This window comes from Pan paniscus, chromosome 6 (genome assembly GCF_029289425.2).
Source record: "Pan paniscus chromosome 6, NHGRI_mPanPan1-v2.0_pri, whole genome shotgun sequence".
Taxonomy (NCBI): domain Eukaryota; kingdom Metazoa; phylum Chordata; class Mammalia; order Primates; family Hominidae; genus Pan; species Pan paniscus.
Window position 1 is genome coordinate 193321596 of NC_073255.2, and position 17213 is coordinate 193338808.

At 43.5% G+C, this 17213-nt stretch overlaps 1 protein-coding gene across 12 annotated transcripts in view; it reads right to left on the reverse strand.

Annotated features, from left to right (window-relative positions):
• The window catches only part of LMBR1 (limb development membrane protein 1), a 211411-nt gene extending 194633 nt beyond the window's left edge, over nt 1–16778 (reverse strand). For 7 of the 12 annotated variants that reach the window (XM_034965349.3, XM_034965344.3, XM_034965342.3 and 4 more), the window contains exon 1: nt 16438–16730. In XM_034965349.3, the coding sequence (XP_034821240.1) occupies nt 16438–16503 (66 nt within the window). In that variant the 5' untranslated portion in view covers nt 16504–16730. Of the gene's footprint in view, nt 1–16437 lie in introns of all 12 variants that reach the window. The other 5 variants (XM_063606434.1, XM_034965347.3, XM_034965343.3 and 2 more) reach the window with 2 other exon arrangements.
• Nucleotides 16779–17213: the final 435 nt, after the last annotated feature.

Genomic DNA, 17213 nt, shown 5'->3' on the forward strand with positions numbered 1-17213 from the left:
TTAAAAAAGACAAAGAGGAACATTATATAATGATAAAAGGCCTTGTCCAACAGGCAAGTATCACAATCATAAATATATATGCACCTAACACTGGAGCTCCCAAATTTACAAAACAATTACCACTAGACCTAAGAAATAAGACAGACAGCAACACAATAATACTGGGGTATTTCAATACTCCACTGACAGCACTAAACAGGTCATCAAGACAGAAAGTCAACAAAGAAACAATGGATTTAAACTATACCCTGGAACAAATGGACTTAACAGATATTTACAGAACATTCTACCCAACAACTGCAGAATATATATTCTATTCATCAGAGCATGGAACTTTCTCCAAGACAGACCATATGATAGGACACAAAACAAGTCTTAATAAATTTAAGAAAATTGAAATTATACCAAGTACTCTCCCTGACCACAGTGGAATAAAACTAGAAATCAACTCCAAAAAGAACCTTCAAAACCAGACAAATACATGGAAATTAAATAACCTGCTCCTGAGTGATCATTGGGTCAACAATGAAATCAAGATGGAAATTTTAAAATTCTTCAAACCAAATGATAATAGTGACACAACCTATCAAAACCTCTGGGATACAGCAAAGGTGGTGCTAAGAGGCAAGTTCATAGCCCTAAATGCTTACATCGAAAAGTCTGAAAGAGCACAAATAGACAATCTAAGGTCACACCTCAAGGAACTAGAAAAACAAGAACAAACCAAACCCAAACCCAGCAGAAGAAAGAAATAGCCAAGATCAGGGCAGAACTAAATGAAACTGAAACAAACAAACAAACAAAAAATACAAAAGAAAAATGAAACAAAAAGCTAGTTCTTCGAAAAGATAAATAAAACTGATACACCATTAGCAAGATTAACCAATAAGAGAGGATTCGAGGCTATTATGAACACCTTTAGACACATAAACTAGAAAAGCTAGAAGAGATGAATAAATTCCTGGAAAGATACAACCCTCCTAGCTTAAATCAGGAAGAATTAGGTACCCCAAAGAGACCAGTAACAAGCAGCAAGATTAAAATGGTAATTTTAAAAATTACCAACAAAAAAAAGTCCAGGACCAGATGGATTTATAGCTGAATTCTACCAGACAAAGAAGAATTGGTACCAATCCTATCGACACTATTCCACAAGATAAAGAGAGAATCCTCCCTAAATCCTTCTATGAAGCCAGTATCATCCTAATACCAAACCAGGAAAGGACATGACCAATAAAGCAAACTACAGACCAATATCCTTGATGAAGACAGATGCTAAAATCCTTAACAAAATACTAGCTAACCGAATCCAAAACATATCAAAAAGGTAACACCATGATCAAGTGGGTTTCATACCACAGATGCAGGGATGGTTTAACATACGCAAGTCAATAAATGTGATACACCACACAAACAGAATTAAAAACAAAAATCACATGATCATCTCAATAGACGCAGAAAAAGCATTTAACAAAATCCAGCATCACTTTATAATTAAAACCCTTAGCAAAATCTACATACAAGGGACATATCTCAATGTAATAAAAGCCATCTATGACAAACCCACAGCCAATATAATACTGAATGGAGAGAAGTTGAAAGCATTCCCTCTGAGAACTAGAACAAGGAAAGGATGCCCACTCTCACCACTTCTATTCAACATAGTACTGGAAGTCCTAGCCACAGCAATCAGACAAGAGAAAGAAATAAAGGGCATCCAAATTGGTAAAGAGGAAATCAAACTGTTGCTGTTTGCTGATGATATGATTGTATACCTAGAAAACCCTAAAGACTCCTCCAAGTAGCTCCTAAAACCGATAAATGAATTCAGCAGTTTCAGGATACAAAATTAATGTACACAAATCAGTAGCTCTCCTATACATCAAGCTGAGAATCAAATCAAGAACTCAACCCCTTTTACAACAGCTGCAAAAAAGCAAATAAATAAAACACTTAGGAATATACCTAACCAAGAAGGTGAAAGGCCTCTACAAGGAAAACTACAAAATATTGCTGAAATCATAGATGACACAAACAAATGGAAACACATCTCAAGCTCATGGATGGGTAGAATCAATATTGTGAAAATGACCATACTGCCAAAAGCAATCTACAAATTCAACACAATTCCCATCAAAATACCACCATCATTCTTCACAGAACTAGTAAAAACAATCCTAAAATTCATATGGAACCAAAAAAGAGCCCGCTTGGCCAAAACAAGTCTAAGCAAAAAGAACAAATCTGGAGGTATCACATTACCTGATTTCAAACTATATTATAAGGCCATAGTCCCCGAAACAGCATGGTACTGGTATAAAAATAGGCACACAGACCAACGGAACAGAATGGAGAACCCAGAAATAAACGCAAATACAGCCAACTGATCTTTAACAAAGCAAACAAAAACATAAAGTGGGGAAACGACACCCCATTCAACAAATAGTGCTGAGATAATTGGCAAGCCACATGTAGGAGAATGAAACTGGATCCTCATCTCTCACCTTATATAAAAATCAACTCAAGATGGATTAAGGACTTAAATCTAAGACCTGAAACTATAAAAATTCTAGAAGATAATATCAGAAAAACCCTTCTAGACACTGGCTTAGGAAAAGATTTTGTAACTAAGAATCCAAAAGCAAATGCAAGAAAAACAAAGATAAACAGCTGAGACTTAATTAAACTAAAGAGCTTTTGCATGACAAAAGGAACGGTCAGCAGAGTAAACAGAAAACCCACAGAGTGGGAGAAAATCTTCACAATCTATACATCTGACAAAGGACCGATATCCAGAATCAACAATGGATTCAAATTAGCAAGAGAAAAACAAACAATCCCATCAAAAAGTGGGCTAACTGGCCGGGCACGGTGGCTCACGCCTATAATCCCAGCACTTTGGGAGGCCGAGGCGAGCAGATTCTGAGGTCAGGAGATTGAGACCATTCTGGCTAACATGGTGAAACCCCATCTCTACTAAAAACACAAAAAATTAGCCAGGCATGGTGGCGGGTGCCTGTAGTCCCAGCTACTCGGGAGGCTGAGGCAGGAGAATGGCATGAACCCAAGAGGTGGAGCTTGCAGTGAGCCAAGATCACACCACTGCACTCCAGCCTGGGTGACGGAGCGAGACTCTGTCTCAAAAAAATAAAAATAAAAATAAAAAAATGTGGGCTAAGGACATAAACAAACAATTCCCAAAAGAAGATATACAAATAGCCAACAAACCTATGAAAAAATGCTCAACATTACTAATGATCAGGGAAAAGCAAATCAAAACCACAATGTGATACCACCTTACTCCTGCAAGAATGGCTGTAATCACAAACAAAAAATAATAGATGTTGGTATGGTTGCAGTGAAAAGGGAACACTTCTACACTGCTGGTGGGAATGTAAACTGGTACAACCACTATGGAAAACAGTGTGGAGATTTGTTAAAGAACTAAAAGTAGAACTATCATTTGATCCAGCAATACCACTACTGGGTATCTACCCAGAGGAAAAGAAGTCATTATACAAAAAAGATACTTGCACACACGTTTATAGCAGCACAATGTGCAGTTGCAAAAATGTGGAACCAACACAAATGCCCATCAATTAACAAGTGGATATAGAAACTGTGGTATATGTAACTATGGAATACTACCCAGCCATAAAAAGGAATGAAATAATGGCATTCACAACAACCTGGATGGGATTGGAGACCATTATTCTAAGTGAATTAACCTAGGAATGGAAAACCAAACATCGCGTGTTCTGACTCATAAGTGGGAACTAAGCTACGATGATGCAAAGGCATAAGAATGACACATGGACTTTGGGGACTCAGGGGGAAAGGGTGGGAAAGGGGTGAGGGATAAAAGACTACAAATTGGATTCAGTATATACTGCTTGTGTGATGGGTGCACCAAAAGCTCACAAGTCACCACTAAAGAACTTAACTCATGTAACCAAATACCACCTGTTTCCCTAAAACCTATGGAAACAAAAAATTTAAAAATTAAAAAAAAAGAAATTAAAGAAGGCACAGACAAAGGGAAAGATACCCTATGTTCATGGATTGGAAGATTTAATATTGTCAAAATATCCATAATACCCAAGCAATTTACAGACTCAATGCAATCCCTATCAAAATCCCAATGGTATTTTTTTTTTTCTGAGACAGAGTCTCACTCTGCCACCAAGGCTGGAGTGCAGTGACACAATCTCAGCTCACTGCAACCTCTGCCTCCTGGGTTCAAGTGATTCTCCTGCCTCAGCCTCCCGAGTAGCTGGGATTACAGGCATGCGCCACCACGCCCGGCTAATTTTTATATTTTTAGTAGAGACGAGGTTTCACCATGTTAGCCAGGCTGGTCTCGAACTCCTGACCTCAGGCAATCCAACTGCCTCAGCTTCCCAAAGTGCTGGGACTTCAGGCATGAGCCACCACGCCCAGCCCCCAGTGGCATTTTTTTTTAACAGAAATAGAAAAAATAATTCTAAAAGCCTTATGGAATGACAAAAGACTACAAATAGCCAAATTAATCTGGAGAAAGAACAAAGTTGGTGGCATCACACCTCCTGATTTCAAAATATATTATTACACAAAGCTAGTTATCAAAATAGTATGGTACTGACATAAAGACAGATATATAGAACAACGGAACAGAATAGAGAGCCCAGAAATAAATCCACTTATGTACAGTCACCTGATCTTACACAAGGCTGCAAATAATACACAACGGGGAAAGAAAAATGTCCTCAACAAATGGTGTTGGGAAAACTGGAGATTCACATTCAAAAAATACAGCCTTCTCTTACACCATACACAAAAATCAACTTACAAAGGATTAAAGACTTAAACATAAAACATGAAACTATAAAACTCTCAGAGAAAAACACAGAGGGAAGCCTTCACAACACTGGCCTTGGCAATGATTTCACGGATATAACATCAATAGCACAGGCAATAACAACAAAAATATGTAAGTGGGAATACATAAAACTAAAAAGTTTCTGTACAGCAAAGTAGACAATCAACATAGTGATGGAAATGAGAGAAAATATCTACAAACTTTATATCTGAAAAGGGGTTAATATCCAAAATATCTAAGAAACTCCCACAGCACAAAAGTAAAAACAACTAGTAACTTGATTAAAAAACAGGCTAAGGACTTGAATAAAGCATTTCTCTAAAGACATACAAACAGCCAACATGTATATGAAAAAATGCTCAATGTCACCAATTATCAGGGCAATGTAAATCAAAACCACAATGAGATATCACCTCACACCTGTTAGGATGGCTATGATAAAAAAAAAAAAGAAGACGACAAGTGTTGACAAGGCTGAAGAGAAATCGGAACCCTTGCACACTGTTGGTGAGAATGCAAAATGATGCAGCTGCTATGGAAAATATGTGGGTTCCTGAAAAAATTAAAAACAAAACTACCATATGATTCAGCAATCTCCCTTCTGAGTATTTATCCTAAGAATCACCATCGCAATCTCAAAGAGATATTAGCACTCCTATATCCACTGAGGCAATAATCACAATAGCAAAGATGTGGAAACAACCTAAATGTCTATTAACGGATGGATAATGAAAATGTGGTATACAATGGAATACTATTCACCTTTAAAAATATTTGAAAAAAGGACACTCAGCCGGGCATGATGGCTCATGCCTATAATCCCAGCACTTTGGGAGGCCAAGGCAGGAGGATCACTTGAGCTCAGGAGTTTGAGACCAGCCTGGGCATCATAGTGAGACATTGTCTCTACAAAAAATAAACAAAAAATTAGCCAGGCATGGCGGTGGGTGCCAGTAGTCCCAGCTACTTAGGAGGCTGAGGTGAGAGGATCATTTGAGCCCAGGAGGTCAAGGCTGCAGTCACCACATTCCAGCCTGGGAAAAAGAGCGAGACTCCATCTCAAGGGGGAAAAAAAAAGGAAATTCTGCAAAATGCAACAATATAGATGAATCTTGAGGACACTAACCTAAGCGAAAAAAAGAGAGTCACAAGAAGACAAATACTGCATGATCCCACTTATATAAGGTATCTAAAATGGTCAAATTCACAGACTCAAAGAGTGGAAATGGTGGTTCTCAGGGGCAGGGACAGGGAAGGAAATTGAGAGTTACTAATTAATGGGCATAAAGCTTCAGTCAAGCAAAATGAGTAAGCTCTAGAAATCTGTTGTGCAACATTGTACCTATAATCAACAATATAATTGCACACTTAAAAATTTAAGAGGGGCTGGGCGCAGTGGCTCACGCCTGTAATCCCAGTACTCTGAGAGGCCGAGGCAGGCAGATCACGAGGTCAGGAGTTCGAGACTAGCTGGCCAACATAGTGAAACCCCGTCTCTACTAAAAACACAAAAAATTAGCTGGACGTGGTGGCAGACGCCTATAATCCCAGCTACTCAGGAGGCTGAAGCAGGAGAATCACTTGAACCCGGGAGGTGGAGGTTGCAGTGAGCCGAGATCACGCTATTGCACTCTAGCCTGGGCGACAGACAGTACGAGACTCTGACTGAAAAAAAAAAAAAAAATTTTTGTTAAGAGGGTAGATCTCACATTAGGTATTCTTACTGCAATACAATCAAGTTTAAAAAAGGAGGACAGGGCCATGCATGGTGGCTCACACCTGTAATCCCAGCACTTTGGGAAGCCAAGGCAGGCAGATCACCTGAGGTCTGGAGTTCAAGTCCACCCTGGCCAACAGGTGAAACCTGTCTCTACTGAAAATACAAAAATTAGGCAGGTGTGGTGGTGCACACCTGTAATCCCAGCTACTTGGGAGGCTGAGGCAGGAGAATTGCTTGAACTCGGGAGGCGGAGGCTGCAGTAAGCCAAGATCGTGTCACTGCACTCCAGCCTGGGCAACAGAGCAAGACTCCATCTCAGAAAAAAAAAGGAGGACAGAATAGGAAGACATGAAAAATTATCTCAAATGTAATTACAATGTCCCAGTTTCCTTTAACCTCAAGTACACAACTATGGAGTGGTAAGATATACAGGGACAGCAGTGAAAGTCAAAGCCTCCTGATGAAGGAGTAGGAATCTCCCATGGCTGCTGTAACCAAATAACACAAACTTTGTGACTTAAAACAACACAAATTTATTGAGTTTCACTGGGCTAAAATCAAGGTGTGAGCAAGGTTGGTTCCTTCTGGAGACTCTAGGAAAGAATTCATTTCCTTGACGTTTCTAGCTTCTGGAGGCCGCCCACACTCCTTGGCTCATGGTCCCTCCTCCTTCCTCAAAGGGCATCACTCCAACTCTGCCTCTGTCATCACATCTCCTCTGACTCTGACCCTCCTGCCTCTCCTATAAGGACCCTGTGATCACATAGAGCCCACCTGGATAATTCAGGGTAATTCCCCTTTAACATACTCACATCTGCAAAATCCCTTTACCCATGTAAAGTAACATACCACAGGCTCCAGGGATTACCACATGGATTACCAACTTCAGGGGCCATTATGCTGCCTACCGCAGAGGGGAAGCTGATTTAACCCAGTTTAGAAAAGTCAAATACAAATGAAACCTCTATACCTCTATCCCATTCCTTTTTGCTCTTCTATGTTAGAAAATCACTTCAACGTATGTTGGCTATTGGATTTGTTTCTAATACATCATTCCACTAGAAGACTTTACAACCACGTGAGAAAAAGAAATGCAGCCCCTGACATCTGGGAGCTGGCCTGGTAATATCACAGCTGGGCCTTGGTTGGTTGCTGTAAACTGGCTAACAACTCAGAGCAAGGCACACACCTAGGCCTTGATGACTGACTCTTCTGTTGAACATCAACAATTTCAGAGAACATCAATATCAGACAAGACCATGATGGATAAAGACTAAACAAGACCACTCTGTAATCACTCCTGAACACAAGCAAAAAAAAAACCATGAACATTGTCCAAATCACAGAAATGACCAACTCTCTATCCTGGCTAACAGGAATGACTGTTGCTTCTTTACCAGTTACAGCTTTAGCTTTATTCCAGTCTTCTTTCCTTCTAGAAAAGATTTCTTAAGCTATCCAATTACAGAATTTTTCCAGCTTCCTAACAGCAACCCATACAGATCAAAGCCTCACTTCCTTAAACCCTTCCCAAACTACCTAGTAGAAGCCCAAATCCCATTTGAAAAGTTACTGAAACACCCCACAGTTCCCCATGGAACTCACTGCAATATGCAATAAGCCCAATTTGTCCAACTACAGGTGTGCTCTTGGAGGTCTTTGGCTGGAGGGCAATGACAAAGGTCAGAAAAGACTACAGACTCCAAGATAACTGCATTCTGAACTTACATACAAGATTGGTGATTAGTTCCCACCTTCTGCCCAACCACTATTCCCAAGTGGGAAGGACTAAAGTTTTTTATCTCCTGCATAAAGGGTAAGCCATAGAGTTGAGGGCAAGACACCAGTAGAAAACAGCAGGTAAACTCATCTAAAGAGGCAGTAGGTGAAGGATAATTCCTTCTATCCCCATTATCTCCCCACCTCCCATTTGGCCTAAAAGGAGCCAACTAAATGGGAAGGTTCTAAAATCTCTGTTGTATAAGTCCCAGTCTGGCCGGGCACGGTGGCTCATGCCTGTAATCCCAGCACTTTGGGAGGCCGAGGCAGGGGCGGATCACCTGAGGTCAGGAGTTCGAGACCAGCTTGGCCAACATGGCAAAACCCCATCTCTACTAAAAATACAAAAATTAGCCAGGCATGGTGGCGGGCGCCTGTAATCCCAGCTACCTGGGAGGCTGAGGCAGGATAATCACTGGAATCTGGAAGGCGGAGGTTGCAGTGAGCCAGGATCGCTCCACTGCATTCCAGCATCGGTGACAGAGCGAGACTCCGTGTAAAAGAAAAAAAAAAAGTCCCAGTCAACCCCAGACTTGGTTCCAAAAATATTCTAGCCAAGAGGGGAGCTTAAGCCATACCTAGGATAAGGAAGAATTTAGATTGCGCAGCCAGGCCGGGCATGGTGGCTCACACCTCTAATTCCAGCACTTTGGGAAGCTGAGGCAGGAGGATTACTTGAAGCCAGGAGAGTTCAAGACCAGCCTGGGTAACACGGAAATAACCTGTCCATACAAAAATGGCCAGACGCATTGACTCACACCTGTAATCCCAGCACTTTGGGAGGCCAAGGCAGGAGGATCACTTGAGGTCAGGAGTTTGAGACTAGCCTGGCCAACATGGTAAAACCCTGTCTCTACTAAAAATTCAAAAACATTAGCCGGGCATGGTGGCAGGCACCTATAATCCCAGCTACTGGGAGGCTGAGGCAGGAGAATCACTTGAACCCGGGAAGCAGAGGTTACCGTGAGCCGAAGATTGTGCCACTGCACTCCAGGCTGGGTGACAGAGTGAGACTCCATATCATAAATAAATAAATAAAATTAGCCAGGCGTGGTGGTGGGCACCTGTAATCCCAGCTACTCAAGAGGCTGAGGCACAAGAATTGCTTGAACCCAGGAGGTAGAGGTTGCAGTGAGCTGAGATAGTGCCACTGCACTCCAGCCTGGGTGACAGAGTGAGACTCTGCCTCAAAAAAAGAAAAAAAAAAAAAAAAAAGACTTCCTTCAAGTAGGAAGATCTCTTGAGCCTGGGAGATAGAGGCTACAGTAAGCCGTGTTTGTGCCACAGCATTCCAGCCTGAGTGACGGAACCACACTCGGCCTCAAAAATAATTCTGTAAAGAGTCACAGCCTACAAGGTGGCAATCCTGATAGCTGGGAAGCATCCTCCCGCAGAGCACAGAAACAGACCTTCGAGGGAGGATAGAACAGGGATTTATGCTGAACGGGTTGGCCAAGTTTACATATTTAACAGGTTATAGGAGGAGCTATGAATATTCACAAAGCGGGGGAGGTCATGCACATGCAGGCTGAATAAACATGTATGTTACATACTTATCCATATTCACTTGTGGGTGGAGACTTAACATCTAAAAGGATTACAATGAGGCCCTGTAGTCAGATGGCGAAGCAGGGACATGAAGGCACTGAAGTGCACAGCCTCTGTAAACTGGCCAGAACCAGTTCATGCTCAGTGCTCTTAGCAGGAGAAAGTTACTGAAATCAGTCTCTTGTCCAATCAAAGCTATAGTTATGGCTTGTGGAACAGGGGAGTGGGGATCACTTAGGGTCTGGCAGTGAGTGAGCTGCAGTTATCTTAATATTGCTTATCTGGAGGCCAGTGCTTGTTTAGCCGCTAGAAAAAAAGAAACACCTTGAGGCAGTTAGAACCAGTTTATTCTTTAAGGGGATGCTTTACTTAACCCTTGCCTGGCATGGCCCTACATCTTGTTCACAGTTTGGTATTTTATTGCCACAAAGAGTCTGTTCTCTCAGTCTTCAGATCTCTATTTTAACATTAATGCTGGTCAGCTGTGTTTAAACCTCAAAAGGGAGTGGGTATAATGAGGCGTGTCAGATGTCCCATCCATTCTGGTTGGGAATTCAGTTTTTAAGGTTTCCTGGGGTCCCCTTAGCCAAGAGAGGGTATACTCAGTTAGTTGGCAGCCTTAGGATTTCATAGCTAGCTCTCAAAAGAAAGGAAATCGATCATTACTACCTGATACTAATAGCCAAAGTCAAATATGATCACTAAAGCAACTGACAAGAGAACTATGAGATATTCATAACACAAAAGACAAAATTATTACATGAGTATTTAAAAGTTAAACACTAGGCTGGGCGCGGTGGCTCACGCCTGTAATCCCAGCACTTCGGGAGGCCGAGGCAGCAGATCACAAGGTCAAGAGATTGAGACCATTCTGGCCAACATGGTGAAACCCCGTCTCTACTAAAAGTACAAAAATTAGCTGGGCGTGGTGACGCTCGCCTGTAGTCCCAGCTACTCGGGAGGCTGAGGCAGGAGAATTGCTTGAACCCGGGAGGCGGAGGTTGCAGTGAGCCTTGAGATTGTGCCACTGCACTCCAGCCTGGCGACAGAGTGAGACTCCATCTCAAAAAAAAAAAAGTTAAACACTATATTGTACAAAAAAATTAATTCACAATGGATCAAAGACCTAAACATAAGAGCTAAAACTATGCAACTCTTAGAGGAAAACCTTCATGATGCCAGAGTTGGTGATGAATTCTTGGATATGACACAAAAAAACACAGGCAACAAATGAAAAAATAGATAAATTGGACTACAAAATTAAAAACTTTTGTGCATCAAAGGACACTAGCAATAGAGTAAAAAGGCAACCCTACAGAATGGGCGAGAAGTGTTTGCAAATCACATGTCTGATAAGGGGTTAATATTCAGAATAGATAAAGAACTCCTAAAACTAAACAACAAAAATCAAGCAACTCAATTCAAAAACAAGCAAAGAACAGATATTTCTCCAAAGAAGATGTCCATATAGTCAATAAGCACATGAAACAATGCTGAACTTCACTAATAATTAGGGAAATGCAAATCAAATCCAGCATCAGATACCATTTCACATCCATTTTTAAAAAAAGAAGAAAAACAAAACAATGTGTGTTGGTGAAGATGCGGAAGAACCAGAAACTCTAGCTCCTTGCTAGTGGGAATATAAAATGGTACAGCCTCTGTGGAAAATGGCATGGCAGTTCCTCAAAAAATTAAACATAGAGGCCGGGCGTGGTGGCTCACGCCTGTAATCCCAGCACTTTGGGAGGCTGAGGCGGGCGAATCACAAGGTCAGGAGATCAAGACCTTCCTGGCTAACATGGTGAAACCCCGTCTCTACTAAAAATACAAAAAGTTAGCTGGGCATGGTGGCAGGTGCCTGTAGTCCCAGCTACTCGGGAGGCTGAGGCAAGAGAATGGCGTGAACCTGGGAGGTGGAGCTTGCAGTGAGCCGAGATCGAGTCACTGCACTCCAGCCTGGGAGACACAGCGAGACTCTGTCTCAAAAAAAAAAAAAAATTAAAAAATTAAACATAGAATTATCATATGATCCAGCAATTCTACTTCTGAATTGAAAGCAGGGACTCTAATAGATATTTGTACACCCATGATCACGGCAGCATTATTCACAATAGCCAAAAACAGAAACAACTCAGGTCAATTGATGAACGAATGGGTAAGCAAAATACAGTATACACAAAAAGAAAATATTATTCAGCCTGAACAAATTCTGGGCCAGGCACCTTGGCTCCCGCCTGTAATCCCAGCACTTTGGGAGGCCAGGGTGGGTGCATCACTTGAGGCCAGGAGTTCAAGACCAGCCTGGGCAACATAGCAAAAACCCCATCTCTACAAAAAATTAAAAAATGAGGCCAGGCACAGTGGCTCACACCTGTAATCCCAGCACTTTGGGAGGCTGAGGCAGGTGGATCACCTGGGGTCAGGAGTTCGAGACCAGCCTGGCCAACATGGTGAAACCCATCTCTACTAAAAATACAAAAATTAGCCAAGTGTGGTGGCGCACGCCTGTAATCCCAGCTACTCGGGAGGCTGAGGCAGGAGAATTGCTTGAACCAGGGAGGGAGAGGTTGCAATGAGCCGAGATCACGCCACTGCACTCTAGCCTGGGCAACAGAGAAAGACTCTGTCTCAAAAAAAAAAAAAGAAAGAAAAAGAAATTTTGACACATGCTACAACACAGGTGAACTTTGAAGGCATTATGCTAAGTGAAATAAGCCAGATAGAAAAGGACAAATATTGTATGGTTCAACTGGGAATAGTCAGATTCATATAGGCAGAACCAGCAGCTGGAGAGAGTGAGGAATGGAGAGTTACTGTTTCATGGGTATCAAGTTTCAGCTGATGAAAAAGATCTGGAAATGGATAGTGGTGGTGGTTGCACAACAATGTGAATGTATTTAACGCCACTGAACTGTATATTTAGATATGGTAAATTGCATGTTATATATATATCTTATTATGATAAAAAAGTTAAGCAATTATAGCATTATGTAGCAAAATCAGAAAGAATTGAATAATTTTAAAAATTGGCAACAGGTCTTAGAGAAAAAGTATTTACATTCACTCTAAATATAAATCATTTGAGAAAGAAATGCCAAAGACTGGGAACCCTGAGCCTGGTCACTGTCTGCGCTGGTTCTGTAGAAGATGGAGTAGACTCAACCAGGCAGGGGTACTGGGTTGAGGGAAACAGGGGTGAGGAGAGTCAGAACTAAAGAACTCTATAATCGGTACCAAAACTGTTTTCAGGGGAGTAGACAAAGCTCTGGACTGTTTTAGCATGTGTCCCTTTCTCAACCCAAATTCTAGAATATCTAATTAATTAAAAGTAAAGCCAAAGAGCAGGAGGATCACTTGAGCCCAGGAGACAGGTCTGGGCAACACGGTGAGACCTCACCTCTACAAAAAATTAAAAGATTAGCTGGGTCTGTTAGTGCACACCTATATGATTCAAGCCTGTAGTCCCAGCTACTTGGGAAGCTGAGGTGGGAGGATCGCCTGAGCCTTGGAAGTCAAGGCTGCAGTGAGCCATGATTGCGCCACTGCACTACAGCCTGGGCAACAGAGTGAGAACCTGTCTCAAATTTAAAAAAATAATAGAACTAAAGACAAACAGACCAATAAAACCGCATAAAGTCCAAAATTAAGCCCTATGAATATACAGTTACCTATCTGTGACAAAAGTCCTAAATAGTGCTGAAGCAATTGGACATTCCTGTGGGAGAAAAAAATATGACTCCTACCTTGCACCAGACACAAAAAAATAAATTCGAAATAGATTGCAAATTTAAATGAGAAGAGGAATTCAATAAAGCACTTAGAGAAAAGAACAAGAGAACATCAGTCTTAGAGTAAGCAGAGATTTCTTAATCGGGACATAAAAAGTACTCAAAAAAATTTTAATAAATTGAACTATATTAAAATTAATCATTTCTGTTCATCAGAAGATATCATTAAAAGTGAAAGGCATCCACAGAGTGGGAAAGAAATATGTGCAGTATATATTTCTGACAAAGAAATCATATCCACCTGTATAACAATATAATACAAGTTATTCTGTAAAGACCTTGGAAATCAATATTAAAAAGATAAACTTAATTTTTAAATGGGGAAAAAAATTTGACCCTTCACAAAAGATTTCCAAATGGCTAATAAACACAGGTGCTCAAATTCATTAGTTATCAGGAAAATGCAAATTAAAATTATTTGTATGATGAACACTATAACACACTTGCTAGAATGACTAAAATTAAAAAGGACAGAAAATACCAAGTATTGATAAAGATGAGTAACAATCACACCTCTGAGACTGTCAGTACTGGCGGAAGTGTACACTGGTACAACCACTTTGGAAAATTGTTTTAAACTATCTACTAAAGATGAACAAACGCACACTCTTTAACCTAGGGATTCCATTCCTAGGGCTATCCCCAACAGAAATGCACAAACATGTCCACCAAAAGCTATGTACAAAAAGTTCATAGCCAGCCCGGCGTGGTGGCTCACGCCTGTAATCCCAGCACTTTGGGAGGCCAAGGCAGGTGGATCACCTGAGGTCAGGAGTTCAAGGCCAGCCTGGCCAGCATGGAGAAACCCCGTCTCTAATAAAAATAGAAAAATTAGCTGGGTGTGGTGGTGTGCGCCTGTAATCCCAGCTATTCAGGAGGCTGAGGTAGGAGAATCACTTGAATCCCGGAGGCAGAGGTTGCAGTGAGCCGAGACTGTGCCACTGCACTCCAGCCTGGGAGACAGAGCGAGACTCCATCACACACACACACACACACACAAAAAATATATATATATATATATACACACACACACATATACATATATACACACACACGTATATACATACATATACACATATATATACACATACATACACATACATATATTCATAGCCAAAACCTAGAAACTACTGAAGTGCCCATGAACAGTAAAATGAAAAATAAATTGTGCTATAGTCACACAACTACTGCACCGAGAATGAATTATAACCACATACAACATGGAGAAATTTCACATTGTACAAGAAACTGGACACAAAAGAGTATATACGGTAAGATTCCATTTACATAAAGTTCAAAACTAAGCAAAAACTAATCTATGATATTAGAAGCCAGGGCAACGTTTACCCTTGGTGGAGGAGAAAGCAATTGGAAGGGGGAAAGGAATCAGTCTCTGGGATCCTAGTAAAATTGTGCTTATTTATTTATTTATTTTTTATAATGGTAGAGATGGGGATTCACTATGTTGCCCAGGCTGACCGGTCTCAAACTCCTGGTGGATTCAGGAGTACACAGGCGTGTTTAGTATGAAATGATCTGAAGGGTACATGTATGATTACATGAACTTATCTCTGTGTATTTTAGCTTCAATTATAAAAATTACAACTAAATGTGTACCAAATTCCACTAACTCAAATTCCACCAGCTCAGACTTTATACGTCCTCTTTATTCAAAGTATGACTTCCAAAGTGATTCTCAATTTTCAAGATCAGTGAGTACACAAATTAGATAATTCTAAAGCAGAATTTTTTCACCTCAAACCAAGTGTGACTGAATCGTAGACAACTTAGGAGAGGCGTAAATATAAACATAAAAAATTGACATATTTTACAACAGTTATGAAAACACAGATAAACCCAATTACAATACATTCTAGAGCATCATGAAAAGATAAAAACATCAAAGTAGACTTTCCAAGGTCAAGTCCGCTTCCTGACTCCTGCCAACAGCACACATGGAACATGGGCCAAAAAAGAAGCTGCTTCCCTAAGAAGTTGCTTCCATAGCAAAATGGACTTTTGCTGAGGTCCTCACTCCCATAAATAACCAATATTCTCATCCCAAACGGTAAGGTTTCGAACTCAACCCACGTGGGGGCTGGGGGAGATGAAAGAGGGATGGAAACGTGAAGCGCCAGGAGGGCAGGAGGTGTTGACCGGGACAAGGTAACCGGCCGGGTCCAAACGCGAGAGGCGGGCGGGCTCCGCGCAGCCCGGCCCTTCCCGGACCCGCCGGGCCCACCCAGGCTCTCCGGGACGCCTGCGCATCCACCTGCCTACCTGGCCTGGCGGCGGAGCGCGGGGGCGCGCACCGGGGGGGCCGCCGTCCACACCCCGAGGCGCGAGCCGCACACCCGCCCAGAGAGGAAGCCCCTGGGGTCCCAGAGCGCGGCGCGCCCCGCAGCCCTCCCCGCGGGAAGGGAAGGGCAGCACTGAGGCCGCGGGGCGGGGGCGGGGTCGGGGCTCGAACCGAGGGAGCGCGAGGGGGCAGGGGAGGCAAGAGCGGAGCGGGGGGCAGGCAGAGGAAGGGAAGGGGAGGGAAGGGGAGGGGAGGGGAGAGGAGAGGTGGGGAGGGAAGGGGAGAGGAGGGGAGAGGAGGGGTGGGGAGGGAGAGCGGCAGAGGCCGGGGCGGGAGGCGCGAGGCGCAGGCCCGGAGGTGAGGGGTCCGGGGGCCCGGGGGCGGGGACGGAGGGCCCGGGCGGGCACGCGGGGCTGTCAGGGCTGCCTCGGTCCCCACGCACCGTGGACTCCCGCACTTGGCTATGGAAGTGCTGCTCCCGCGCCGACACCTCGTCCTGCCCTTCCATCCTCCTTCATGCCCGCCGCCGCGCCGCCCGCGTCCGCGTGCTCCGCCACACCATCGCCCGCCCGCCGCAGGGGCTCGGACAGCCGCGCCGGGGACCGGAGCCGGCACGGGCCCGCGAGCCGTGTTGGAACAGGTACCGCGACCACGACACCGACCGTCGCCTCAGCAGCCTCAGACGAGCAGCTCTGACTGAGGGACGGCGGGCGCCGCGCAGCCGGGGGCGGGGCGGGGGCGGGGCAGGGAGGGGAGGAGGCGGGGCAGGGATACGTCAGACGAGAGGCGCCAATGCGTCAGAAAAACGCGCCTCGCGGTCTTCCGAGCTGCTGGGCCGGGAGGTGCCGAGGGGGCGGGGCCTTGAGGTCGCGGGGCGGGGCTCCGCCCACGCTCTCAGGGGCTACCCCAGTTAAGGAGGCGCTGTCCTGGCGTCGGATGGGGACGGGGAACGCGGCGAGGGCGCTGCGACCTCTGCCCACCTGGCCCGGCCGCAGTCTCGGAGTTCCTGTTCCTCACAGGAGCTAATTATTTATGACAGCTGCATGGTTCCCCTCCCCCAGTTACTCAGTGCTTGGCACTCGGCACCCCTTACTCAGCACTCAATACTCAGCACTCAGTACCGCACTCTCCTCAGGGGACCTGGGCAGAGGGAAGCAGGGAGTCTCCCGCGGAAACTCTTGCTCTGCCAAAGTAGGTTGAAAGGTCGGAAATCGGTGG